Below are 13,488 nucleotides of genomic sequence, written 5' to 3'. Positions count from 1 at the left end.
TGATTGATCATTAAGTTGTGCTGGCTTTTGAGAACTGCCTCCATAATCCTGAAGCAAAGCCTTTTTACTTGGCGTGCTCTTTGCCTTTGGAATGCCTTTCCTGGCAAGGACAGGCGTTTTGGTTTGACTATGATTCTTAAGTTACAATTCAAGGCTAATTTGTTCAGTTAGGTTTCTACTCTAAGCAGCTCTGTTTCTCACTGTTAAGTGCTCCATGAGGCTTAGTTGAAGGGTGTGCTGTAAGCTCAAGATGTAATATATTTATATTGTACTTGATTATCAGTTTTCAAAAACAGCTGCACGCTTTGATATCTGTGTAAGGAAATATCAGAAGATAATATACCATTGGTATTTATTACTCTATAATTAAGGATGTGTCAGTGTTTCCTTTTTTAAAAAAAACCCTATTTTCAGAAATTCATATCTCAGGCATAAATTTCCCTATGAATTACAGTCTAATACCATATTAGAAGTATCTCCTTTTTAAGTTATCCCTCCCCTTCCTTTTCTTCCTAGGGAAATAAGTTTCAGGATGTAATTTCTGGGTACTATCTGGGATGAGAGGAAGCAGGCCCTATGTTGCACAATTAAAGGTGCTTCTGCCACTGATGCCACCTGCTCCCTCTGCCCTAGGCCCCTTGCACCAGGCGAGATCATGGGGGCTGCCTTTTGGATAAAGGGCCAGCCTTCTATCTATTTGATAGGCAACTTCTCCTTGTATGATGCAAAAGGCAATAAAGAAGCCTCAGCTGTTCAGAAACATCACAGGTACCGCAAAGTCTGAGATTTTAGGACCAGGAATCAATCCTTTTGCATTCCTCTTCTCATGGTTACTTAGACTGCAAATGCAGCCAGGCCAGGAGGAACATGAAATAAATCTATAGTCAGTTACTAGAAACATCTTCATCTATATTTCTTCTGACAGTATACTGAGAAGCAGGAGAAGGAGGGAAGGGGGAAAAGATGGACAGCCAGATATGTTCCTCTTCCCATCCTTTAAGGGATGGTCTTGACCAGTTGAATTGACCACAACCTCCTGAAAGAGGCTGAGTTCTAGACCCGCCTCTACCACCATGGGACCCAGAGCAACTCAACCTCACCTCAGCCCTCAGTTTCCCCACAGCTAAAATGGGGACGTTACAAAATAAATGCTTACCAGCAGGGCCAGGAAATTTATGTGATGTATAAGTCCAGCAGGGTGTAAGACCACAGGGAGTGGCAGGGGCCTGGGATGGATGTAGAGACCCAAAGACTCCCTACCGGCATAATAATGGTCATAATAAAAACACTTAATAGTGGGATGAATTAGGAGATTGGGATTGACATGTATACACTAATATGTATAAAATAGATAACTAATAAGAACCCTGCTGTATAAAAATAAGTAAATAAAATTAAAAAAACATAAAAAAATTAAAATAAAACATAAAAAAATAAAATATCGTCAACACCACAGGGCCTCTCGTTCGCCTTCTATAACCAACTATAACCAACTGCGTGGGCCACCCCCTGCTGCCCTTTGCACTCTCCTACCTGGTGAGGGGAGAAATAGTAGGGAACCAGGGATTCCCAGTGAGTCACGAACACTGAACTTCCTGCTTCCTGAAAGACAGGTGGGTGACAATGACACTATCCCATGCAGGCAAAGACTTATATAAAACGTCTTTCTGTTTCTATAAGGCAGTCTGGCTTTTAAATAAGCCTTAATACTACGCCTTAATTTTCTCACTTGTGAAATGATGACAAAACATTACATTTTCAAATATAAAGGACTTCAGATTCTCGAGAAAAGTGTGACATAAGTATCTCTAGTAGAAATCACATCTTCTAGCACTCCATCTTAGGTCTGCTATTTAAATGCAGTAACTAATAGGACAGTAAACATTTTAGATTATCTCTCAGGAAACATCAGTTCTTTGTATCAGTTTACGCGAACAACGATGAACCTGTCCTAGGGTTGAAAGTCATTACCACAGAGATATGGGAGAGAATAAGGAATCACTAAGGTGGTGATAAGTGATGGGAGGACCCCTGAAGGTACTGACCCCAAATTCCAATTTAGGAAAATGGGCCAGAGGATGAGTGGGGATCCTGAAGTCATACGTAACTCACATGCAGCTAGGGCATCCTGAAGATACTAGGAGGACTCCTTTCATGGCAATGAAAGTCTTGTGTCTTAAAGAGGAAAGGGGACAGGTAACAGTACAGGAAGTGGGCAGAGCGGTTAGCAGCTCAGACAGCTCTGTGCCCTACCACAGAGCTCTGAATTTTTCAAGATAAAAAAAGACCGGCTGATATAACAACTTCCTACATCTTCCTCTCTTTACTCTTCAAAAGGGAGTTTATTGAGCTATAGTTTTCCATCTTATATTTATAACGCCACAGGCGTTAGTTAGAAATGGTGACCAGCAGCCCCAGGAAAAAGGAACCCACAGACAGTCAAGTTGTTCTTCCTAGGTATGGTTTGTTTCAGGGTCAAGGTTAGGTCCTTGGCTCCAGGTAAGCAGAGGAAACTCTTCTCATGCAAAACTGGCGGTTAGGGCAGTTTCTTTCACTGTCTGGAGGAAAATGTTTTCTGACTCCGTCAATAGTTTAGAGTCGAGAAATGTTAAGAATGGTGCGGTAGCAAAGTATTTAGAGCTCTTATATTATACATGGTAACCAAAGTACCTATAGCTCCTATCAAAAGTTATATCCAATAATAACATTTAAGACATGTAAAAAGTCATAAAGGGTAGAAATAAGCCTTTGTGTGCTATGACCCAGCTTAAGATTAACTGTACAGTAAGCACATCTCTCCCAGTTATATGTCTGGTCTTCCCACCATCACTCCTCTGACTTAATCATTATTGTAAATTTGGTGTTAATTCCCAAGTTTTTTGTTATACTTTAATCACATATGTCCATGTCTTTGAGCATCATGTAGAATTGTTGCATATTTTTAAACTTTCCCAATTACATCTTAATGAATAATTTTGAAGGGAGGGCACATTATTGAAGCATCAGATGTCCTGTATCTGAATTCAAGTTTTAAAATGAAACATGTTCTCCAGCTTTCCACTGAAACAGAAAGGCACTCAGGGTGATACTTGTCAATAGTCAATAGAAGAATATGAATATGTCTCATAGACTATGTCAGCATTAAAAGACAGCATGGACTATCATTTGAAAACTGATTCTATCACCCACAGAAAGTATCTTGAGACTTAAATGAAAATTTTTTTGCGGCTCATAATATTTCTGGGTAGCAGATGCTTTCTCAAAAACAGATTTTACTTTTAAAAATATCAAATATAATTAACACCTTCAACATAAAATGAAATCTTTGCTTCCAGATGCATTTCAAGGTGTTGAAATGAATTTGTGCAGTCCTCTACGGCTGAGTTTCCACTGACTTACTGACTGTGCTGCCATCTTTATGTGGCATGTCTGAAGACCTGAGAGCTAGAGCAGGGCATTTAAACTCAACCGTATTTGAAGGATGCTTGTTAAACCAGGAGCATTTGGGGAGAGGTCTTTTGACCTATTCCTGATTAACCTGGTATAAATGAGTAAGTTAAGAACTAGATGCTCTTCTATTTATTATAGAAACACCTAGCCAGAAACACAGACTAGGTAAATTCAGGACAAGCATTCTGGACATTGTATCAAGGTTGATAATGGGCAGACTTTTAAAGACATTTAAGATTAAAATTGGTTTAATGATTAATTTAAAAAGAATAAAATGAACAGAATTGAATGCTCAAAAAAAATTTTTTTTTCAACAACCGTACTAAAAATAAGAAATAATGGGACTGTTTGCTCTCTTTAGTGAAAGTAAGGGAAATAGGAAATAAAGAGTCAACTTGTACCGTTGATTATCCTCTGACTTCAACAAAATATGGGCTAACAACTTACTTAATAACCCTCCATGCCACCATGTCATGGCTGTTGAGAAGCATACACGCACCTACATACACAGATACAGTTATCTTTTCAAATGTTAAGAATTACACATTTACAAAACTTTTTATTGCTTATTTGCACTAATACCAAATCTGACAGCATAGTTTTAAGAAGTGACCATTTTAATATAAATTTTTATTCCAGAAGTAATGCTGGGCACAGCTAAAGACAAAATTTGATTTGAATTTATGGGTGTAGAAAAAAAACCTCCATACACAGGTAACTTGAAATATTGTGTTTGCCAAAATCAGGCAAATATTTAAATGTTTTGGATGCACTATCTGAACAGTAATTCATGTTGTTTTCCCATCACTTAGTGAGAAAAACATATATGGATAGTTGTGCATATAATATCTTGTTCACTATAAAATGTGAGCTCATTATTTGCAGGATAGTAAAACATAGTAAACTAAGCACTGTTTCTTGGCCGTGAGCATGTAATATTGTTTTGAGAGACATCATCTATGACATGGCACCTTTCTGACTGAAGCATCTCTTTAGATGATAAACCCTGTTCAGGAGAATAGTCTAAGAACATCTTAGGCATATTTATATCTTAACTTTTCCACTCAAAAGGAGCATAACTGATAGATTCCGAGTTCCACAGTCTCAGACCAGAAGGGACTTCTCAAATAATTCCCGAGCTCTTTGTTTATGGGTTGGGGGTAATTTGTTCAGTGCCTTCTCAGAAGGGGGAGGAGGACTCAAAGCTAGTGCCGTGATGTCCATCACACATATGGCTCTCACTGTGTGCAAAGACAGAGCTTGTTGTTTCTGCTTCTTACTCTTCCTGCTTTTAAATTCCCTGACCTCATGGGCCTTGAACTGCCGCTTTCTCTGATCTGCAAGTCTGCCTCTATCCAGAGGGCTCTCTCTGGCCCCCTGATCTTGATCTATTTCCTGCTTACGCTTTTGCTACCTGTGAATTGGGCCCTACTAGACTTTTGAACCAGTGCCCGCTCTATCTCGGATACCTGCTAGACCACTCAATTCTTCTAAAAGCCAGAGAGCCAGGCTTGGCCCTTGTCTATCCCCCTCTCCCTGGCTGCTTCTCACTCTACAGCTTAGAGAAGTTATTCATTTCAAAAGCTAGGAAAGTTACAATTTACCTGCCAGTAAACAGAAGATGGTTTATCAACAGACTCTACCTTAATGACTACAAATGTTTACCTCCTGCTTTCCAGAATGCAAAGAAAATCTTGGAAATGTCATAATATCTTACAAACATTTGCAAAACAGATCCTTGTTCATCCGGAAAAGAAACAATTGTATTCATTGTCTCTGACACAAGGAAAGTGTTCAGTGAGAAACATACAGATAGATGTACACACTTACACTGAAATGAGATATGTTAATTAAAAATTGCAGTGGGCACTTTATTAAAAATTTATTTTACGATCTAGCCATTCAAAACATCTTGACATCAACAAATAGAGCAGTTTGACTATTGGAATCATAAGTGATTTATCTTGAAAAGATTATATTTGTAGCTGGATGCAAATACTTTTGATGGATATTTATATCAAAATTACTGGTTTTGTTAGAAGTATTTTAATTTCTCTATTTTTATCCCTGGAAAAAAATTAAAACAAGTATCTCAGTGTTCCTTTTATGGATGAGATGGCCCCACTTAGTGTATTTCCCATGTTTGTCTGAATTACAGCTGTTTATCTTGCAACTTTCTTTAACATAAATTAAATGTAAATGTAACTCTGTGAATCATGGGAATACCTGCCAGACCCCTTATTAATACCTTCACTTAAAAACCCCTGTGCCAGGGAGTCATTAATTTGCTAAAAGAAAAGTGCTAAAGCAGCCCTTTGCCCACAAACATTTCTGAGATGGCTGCCCAATTAGTTGGTAGCATTCTGATCCTCGTTTCAGACCCTGTGGCCCTTTGAGGACACAAGAAGGCTCCGATGATAACCTGGCAACCTAGGTAGAAACCCAGCCAAGTGAGAGTGTTTGAAGCTGTAGTTTGGCTGCCATCGTGTCGGCAAAAAGAAAGAATTCAGGCACCATGTCATCCAGTACAAAGGATAAAAACGGATTCAACCGGAAATTCAATGTGGCACCACATATGGGATACATGAGTGCGGTTATACAACAGGCCACATATTTTTTTTGAACAGTCTCCTCCATGTGATGCCGAGGACATGTGTAACCATCATAACGTCTCTAGGAATCTGTATTTAATTTGAGTTGGGGTGGTGGCAGGGATTGGAGATCTGAAGCTGCCACAGGTTTGTGGCAGATGGCTCTGTGTCAGCTATGACAAGCAGCCAGGCTCAGCTTCCTCTGCAGATTTTCTTTTCTCTCTGATCAGGTAAATATGGGCACACTCTGGAAAGTTCTACAGATTCTGCCTTAGGCTGCAAGTTTGTGACTTAGCCCCATCTGTCACAAATCTTCCCTAGGTTCTGCTGTAAGCAGAGACCTGAATTTACCGTGTAGGGCTGCCCAAGAAAAAGGAGCTATTTCACCCTGTAAGGGGGAGGGAGAGAAGAGAAAGCAATGAGGAAGCATTAACGACCTGAAAGACTAAAGCATGCTGAACATTCATATTGCAAATTTGCATAATTTACATCAATTAGACTTCAAAAAGCCACCAAGTAAATGGTTCTCGAGTTTCATCACCTCAGGAAATCCCAGTTTCTGATTGGTTTAAAGTATAACTGTATTTCCAATCATTGGGGAAAGCTGCCTACCCCCTTTTTTCTGCAAATGGGTACATTCGACTGCACACATATTTCCTGGTTTATGTTATGGATGACAGCTATTAGAAGTTTATCATCCAACTTTTAACTTTTATAAACATAAGATACACAACACTCTTAATACATGTTTTTGCGGATGTGAATTTTACTTTTAAGTGGTGAAGGCACAAGAGAAATGCCATTACTGTTACATGGAATTTATAAAGCACTTCAAGTTTACAAACGGGTTTATATTCATTATTTCATTATAGCAGGGCCTCAGGGGGAAAATGCTATTAAGAATTAAGAAAAAAAGAATTCTTCCAAGTTTACAGATGAATCATATAGAGGCCAAGAAGTTCACCTACAGCCAGGCTACAAATTAGTAGCAGAGAAAAAGAAGCAGCCAAAACCTCTAACTGATCTTAATCACCCCGAGTATATCTATTGTGCTAAAGAGTTTTTGCTTTTATTTTACTTAAACAAATCAAGGAAAAACCAAGCCATAACAAAATCAAGGAAAGACGTGAAGAAAGAGAGAGGGAAGAGTAGTGGGGAGGGAGGGAGAGAGATTGAGACTGAGAATTTGCCTTAAATTGTGCTGGTGCAAATGAGAGATTTTAGAAGTTCTAAAAACATCATGAGCTTTTAAGTGTTCATTTTTAAGGAAAAAGTAATGACTTTGGAGGCGTGTTAATACTAGTGAGTACCACCTTATTCACACCTAGAGTAGAAACTCAAATTAAAAGGGGGCTATAAAGCGACCAGTCTCTTGAAGGAACCTTAAAGTGGCTTGGCTGTGGTTCGGGAAGATAGTCTGATATAATTAAGACAAAACCACAAATGGCTTTTCTGGGCACTGAGTCTGAATTGTAAGCTTAATCATTGTTTGGAATCACTTTTAGGTAGAAATCTGAAAATTGCCCTCTCCTCCAAATAACAGCAGGTTATAAAGGTTTCTGGAATGTTGAAGAACTTGAAGAGGAGAACAAAATAAAAATCAGCTGCTATCATCTGAAAAAACTTAAGAAACTACAGTTTACCCTCGTAAAGCAAAGGAAGGATGGCATCTCTTTTTTTTTTCCCACACAGAATATCTCTCAATTTGTAAATAACACTAAATGAAAAATAGGGTGGGAATGAAAATCTATTCTGTTAGTCTGGGCGGTATATATTTTATACAACTGCCCCACTTGTACTCTTGTGCTATTTTTCAATACCAGTAACAAGGGGGTGAACATAAATTTTCTTCTAAAGCATTTTAAAATATAATGATCAAAGTTTCTCTAAAAGCATAAAGTACTGATCTCAAATAATTGTTGGGAACTTTCGGGAAGTAAATTCCCATAGTCGAAATGAGCCAAAAATTACAACTTCCCGGTATTAGACTTACTTCGGTTGTAAAAGGAAGCCCGATGTTAGTGTAAGAAGTTAATCCTTGGCTGATTACTTTATGATTACTTCTCGAATCTTGTGTTCAAGTTTGGTTTAGGAGTCATCAAAGAGCTCCCTATTCCAGATGAAGTGAAACCTACTTTATCTCTGTGGCAAGTGTTTGGCTAATGGGTCAACCTACTTAGAAAAGGACGCGTCCTGAAAGTACAAGAAAGCTGTAGTCAACGGTTGAGCCCAGTGGCAAACTTTTTAAGAAATGGTTTTAGATTTAAAAAAATTCAGAACATCGTTTTTAAAATAATTAAGAAACAGTTTCTGCATGTATTTCTTTAAATATTTTAAGAAAAATGTGTGTGTGTGTGTGTGTGTGTGTGTGTGTGTGAGAAAGAGAGAGCAAAAGAGAAGGAGAGAGAAAGGGAACACACTTGCATGCACGTGAGGAATTTAAACATTTCAAGTCTGAAACCATTTCAGGTGAGAAGTCATGGGCACAGAGTTCTGTAGTAGGAAGAGTCACTTTAAGAAAAAAAAAGTATCAAATTCTGTTTCTGCTTTTCAGTTACTAGCATTCTGTTTCAAATCCTGCTTCAAGTTATAGCCCCCAAACTCTCACTCATATTGAAAGTATAATGTCTCATGTGAGAAGAGAGCCAAGTGTTAGTAGCCTTATTCTAGTCATTAAATTTCTAAGTGTGAATCCATATGAAAAATCCTATCCTAAAGTGAACTCTACATGGTAAGTAGTTGAGATGATTTTAAAATGTAAACTTTTAACAACAGAAAAAGAGAGTAAGGTGTAAAAATGTAAAAGGAGCAAATTAAAGAATTCAGTGACATTCTATCCTTTTAGATCTTAGAAGCATATGTTTTTAAAAGCAAAACAGCACTGTCCAAGGGAACAAATCTAAAAAAACCCCCCAACACTCTCTTTATAGTATACACAAAAGTCTCTTCCATTGCATAAGAGAAGTAGGCAAAAAGCTGCCTTGGGGGAAATAATTCTCTGGTATTTAGTGAGGGCAAATGTTACCTGATATGTGTATATTTATAAAATAAGGTAAAAAAATAGTGTAACTTATTATATCTTAATTATAAAGTTTTAGCAGGCATTCTTTTTCTGTTTTAGCTCTAAATCTTATTACAACAACCCAACTAGATCTGTGGTCCTTCCTGTGATTTTTACCAGTTTGTCCTGACAATTGCATTATAAAGCTCTTGATTACTTCTATTTCTTGGACTAATTTATTAATTTTTGAGATTAATTTTTGGATATAATGTCATCAAAATCTATGAATGAGGACATATATTAAAGTGTATAATAGATTTATAAGAAAAAAAATCCATGGTAAAAAGTATGTAAAAGGAATTATATATATAAATTCTTATAAATGCTTATGCATGAAAGACTAATTTATAAAACTTTGAGCTGGACCATTTTAGGATGCGTGGACTAAAAATATATGTAAACCATAGTAACATGAAAAAACATTTAATGTATAGGCTATCTTTTCAGCTACAGGAGAAACAATTTGGTATATTAACAGCATACCACTAAGCTGACATTCTTTCAAAGATTTTCCAGAAGTTGTTGGTAAAATAAATAATTATAGCTATGCTACGGCAATAGCCGTATTAAAATATTTCAACTGGAGATCTGTTTTTTATTGTAACTAAAAGCAACCTGTTGCAGTAATTTTTGAAATGGTTAAAGATTTGCAGATGCAAAATAACAGGGATAATAAGGCCTACCTGGAAGCCAAATTAAAAACGGATAAATTTTGATGGTGGAAATACAATTATAAATGCTTCACCATTTTCATCACAAGGTAAAAACATTCTTCCCTGCCCCTTTTTTTGTACCGATATGTGGTGATGGGTGATAACTAAAACTTGCGGTGGTAATCATTTCACGATATATGTCTGTCATTATGCTGCACACCTTAAACTTATACAGTGCAGTATGTCAATTATATCTCAATAAAACTGAAAAAAAAATATTGCCCAAAAATTCACCAGAAGGAAAAAAAAAATCAATAATTCAACGGTAAACTCATTGAAAATAGCTTTGTGTCATATGTAGAAAATGAATCCATTTGTGTTAATACATATTATTCTATTTCTTCACTTTCATAATCTGCACATTTTGATAGTCTGTCACGTGGGAAACTATTAAATTAATATTTTACACAAACAAGACCACGACTGAACTTTCAAAATTAGGAAATCTGGATGTAAACCTTGGAAGTCTGTTTTCTCTTTGAAGCTTCCCATGTATACGATACAATCGTATTGACTGAAGGAGTAATACTGAAGCCTGGAACTGTTCAGTCAGCATTTTAAACTATTATGAGCTACCTTCTGAACCATTGCCAAGTTAATAGACAATGAAAGATAATGAGCTTGAAATTGGGTGTTAAATTGCATTTTTGGTTCTCTCCCTTTTTCTTGAAGTTTAACTGTTTCCTGCAGAAAGAGTCATGTTTTGATGTATCACTATGTAAATATGTATTTTAGGCCATGACAAGGGAAAGGAGAGAAAAAAGGCAGCGAACTGTATTTCATGTAGGAAGGTTATATATTAGCACAGGAAAATTAAAATATGCTGGATTATAAAACTGCTAGATTGTAAACTATACTGGATTTATGTAAAATGAAGTTGCTACATTCAAAGAATATAAAAAGGTATATTACTCATGGCCTAGAGCCACCTTCAAAACTCATAAAGCAGATTTATCCCAGTTCAATTACTTAGACTTTTAGTAGGGTCTCTTTGTGTTGTTATTTCAACAATGTAAAATTCTTGATTCAAACAAGGGAAAAGAGATAATGAATGAGGGAACTGAATGATGATGCTATTCAAACTCTTTTCCTTCTGCCTTTGTCATTCAGAGAGGATACTGACAGTCTAATTCTAAACAAACAGAGGGTTTTTATGTAATTTTACTAAACTGGACAAAGGAAACATTTGATTCTTCGAAGATCATCTTTAAAGTAGTTAAAAAAATGAACACCAAACTTCATGAATGTCATTCACCTGAAGTTTTGAGGACTGAAGATTTCATTCTGATGGGAAGAAAGGCTTATTATCCTCATCAGTATAATTGTAGAATCTCTTCTTTACTTCCTTTTAAATTAATGCGTTACATTAATCCAGGTTCATTTTTATAAGCCTCTTGGGGCTAAATGTAAAGGACAGTCATCTTAGAAAACAATAAATTAAAAAAAAAGCATGTACCGTGCATTAAGTGAACGTATTTCATGAGGCCTAGGTTAATACAACTAGCATCCAGTTTAATTAATCCTTGTTAGTGTAACAACTAATATCCCTCCCTAGAATGTTTCCTCTAAACATTAGTATGCTAATTAAATGTTTTTTTTTAAGATTTTTCTTTGTACTTCAATATGGCATTTATACCACGTAAATCTCTTCTCAATAACTACCTTATAGAGATGTTTTCTTACAATATCTGGTCTCTTGCAGAAATTCTGGAGCCTTTTTGAAAGCTGTTCAGGTGTAGAATACAGATATTCAGCTGCAGGAAAAACAGATACATTTTTAATGAAACAAAAACCTCAAAGCACACACTTGATATTAGTCACTTTACTAATTAAAAATGCATATTGCTCTGTGCCGCCTCGTGTTTTACATTATTTAAGCATGATTTTATAAGGTTACCTCAGCTCACAAGGATGTTTAATGCTAAATAAGACTGTGTAGTTGTGCTGTTTAGACATCTCCTTTGGGTGATTAAAATACATTATTCTAATGTAACACAATGCATATGTGATATATTTAGTGATGAGAATTTTTTCAAAGAACTAGTACGACAGCCGTATGTACCCTGTACAACAGTTGCATATTATTAACTAGTCAATTGTTGAAATAATTTGGTGTGACTTTCAGTCCTCAGTTTTTCTCTGTGTATATCATTAAAAAAAAATCTGTAAGCAATTGCAGCAACACTGACCTGCTTACAAAAATCCATCATTATGGGATGTGTGTGCTAACAATGAAGAATGCTATTTGAAAACTTGCTTTTTTGTTATCTTAAAAGAACAGATGGTAAATATAAGCTTACTCTAATGTATTAAAACACATAAAATTTTCCTTAACACTAACATGTTGACTTGCCAAATAAACAATTGCTCCTGCCTAAGTTTATTTTCAAACTTTCTAATTTAGCATGAATCATGTATTAAATCTCAACAAAGACGAAAGTACATTAAAGCAGCTACCTGGAAATATTTCGGGATAAACCAAATCTTTGGGACAGAGTGGGTAACAACCACAATACACAGCTTCCAACCTAAAGAAATTTTAGAAAGAGGATAAAAATATATTAAAAAGACATTACCATCAGAGCCAGAAAGTGGTTTTGTTTGTCTAAGTTACAGTATGAGCCCAGAGTTAACTGGGATGAAGAACATGGTCGGCAGTACAATCCTAAAAGCCAAAGTTGCTCTTTTAAAAGATTTTATTAATCATATATGAATTTCATAGAACAGAACCAACAGCATATGTTTTGTTCACTGAATTAATCAAAGCGCAGCTCTGCATTTTTTTTGTTGTTTTTAAAGTACTGTTTAACACATTTTATAATCAGCAGATAAACACATGTAACAACATGGTAAAGTATGGACAGCTTTTCTTAATAATGCTGCAAAGCCCCAGAATGTTCATTTTTCAAAATGTTTAAATAAAATAGCAAATACTTTAACACTGTAGCTGTAGAAATCATCGAGGCACTTTTAAAAGCAACAGAAAAAAATTTACAATCTGTTGTGATGGGGCATTTTCATTTAAAGCTAAAGCTTCAGAATAGTTACTTATTAGGCAGGATGTAGAACTATTCCCCCCCTTTATTGAAAAACTCTCATGAAGATTACCTTAATGAGTATTTTGCTTTCTTGACTCAGAATTCAGCTCATTTTCCATTTTATCCAAAAAGAATACTGTTATTATTAAACAAAGAAACAAGAAAGTTTCACTTTGTGAGAGGATTTCCCCAGGGACCACCTACCTATAGGAAGTTTTTCTTCATGTCATAGCGGTAAGGGTTAAGTACAAGAAAGGTATTGCATCTTGATGGCTGTGTTAGGCCTGCATAATGGCTATTGATCTGACATACAATAAACCTTAAAGATACCACTGTAATTTCTGTTGGCTAGGAATTATGCAGTGAAATTCAAAACACTCTTTAAAATATGTTTATTTTATGAGAAACTTTGAATTGCATCCAAAATGTTGACCAAAGGCAGAATTTTATTTTGAACTGCAGATTTTTTTCAACCCAAGAATAGTTTGAAGTTATGTCAATGTTTACCTTGTTTATTTACAGCGACAAAGTACATGCAATTTAAGCTGTTTTTAAGTGGGTGATGTTTTCCCTATTTTATAACTGAAATTAGTTTAAATGAAAAGTATTTACTTTGAGCTGCAAAGTTTGGAAAA

At 35.9% G+C, this 13,488-nt stretch overlaps 1 protein-coding gene across 11 annotated transcripts in view; it reads right to left on the bottom strand.

Annotated features, from left to right (window-relative positions):
• Nucleotides 1–3,615: 3,615 nt before the first annotated feature.
• GTDC1 (glycosyltransferase like domain containing 1) overlaps nucleotides 3,616–13,488 on the bottom strand; it is a 390,290-nt gene continuing 380,417 nt past the window's right edge. For 10 of the 11 annotated variants that reach the window (XM_081242639.1, XM_081242640.1, XM_081242638.1 and 7 more), the window contains 3 exons: nucleotides 12,273–12,343; nucleotides 11,478–11,569; nucleotides 3,616–6,429 (listed from right to left, as the gene is read on the bottom strand). In XM_081242639.1, the coding sequence (XP_081098765.1) occupies nucleotides 6,346–6,429; nucleotides 11,478–11,569; nucleotides 12,273–12,343 (247 nt within the window). In that variant the 3' untranslated portion in view covers nucleotides 3,616–6,345. Of the gene's footprint in view, nucleotides 6,430–10,269; nucleotides 11,216–11,477; nucleotides 11,570–12,272; nucleotides 12,344–13,488 lie in introns of those variants that run through there. The other variant, XM_081242641.1, reaches the window with a different exon arrangement.

The sequence above is a fragment of the Mesoplodon bidens genome (assembly GCF_964165515.1).
Source record: "Mesoplodon bidens genome assembly, chromosome: 8".
NCBI classification, from domain to species: Eukaryota; Metazoa; Chordata; class Mammalia; order Artiodactyla; family Ziphiidae; genus Mesoplodon; species Mesoplodon bidens.
This window is presented reverse-complemented; position numbering and strand designations above follow the sequence as displayed.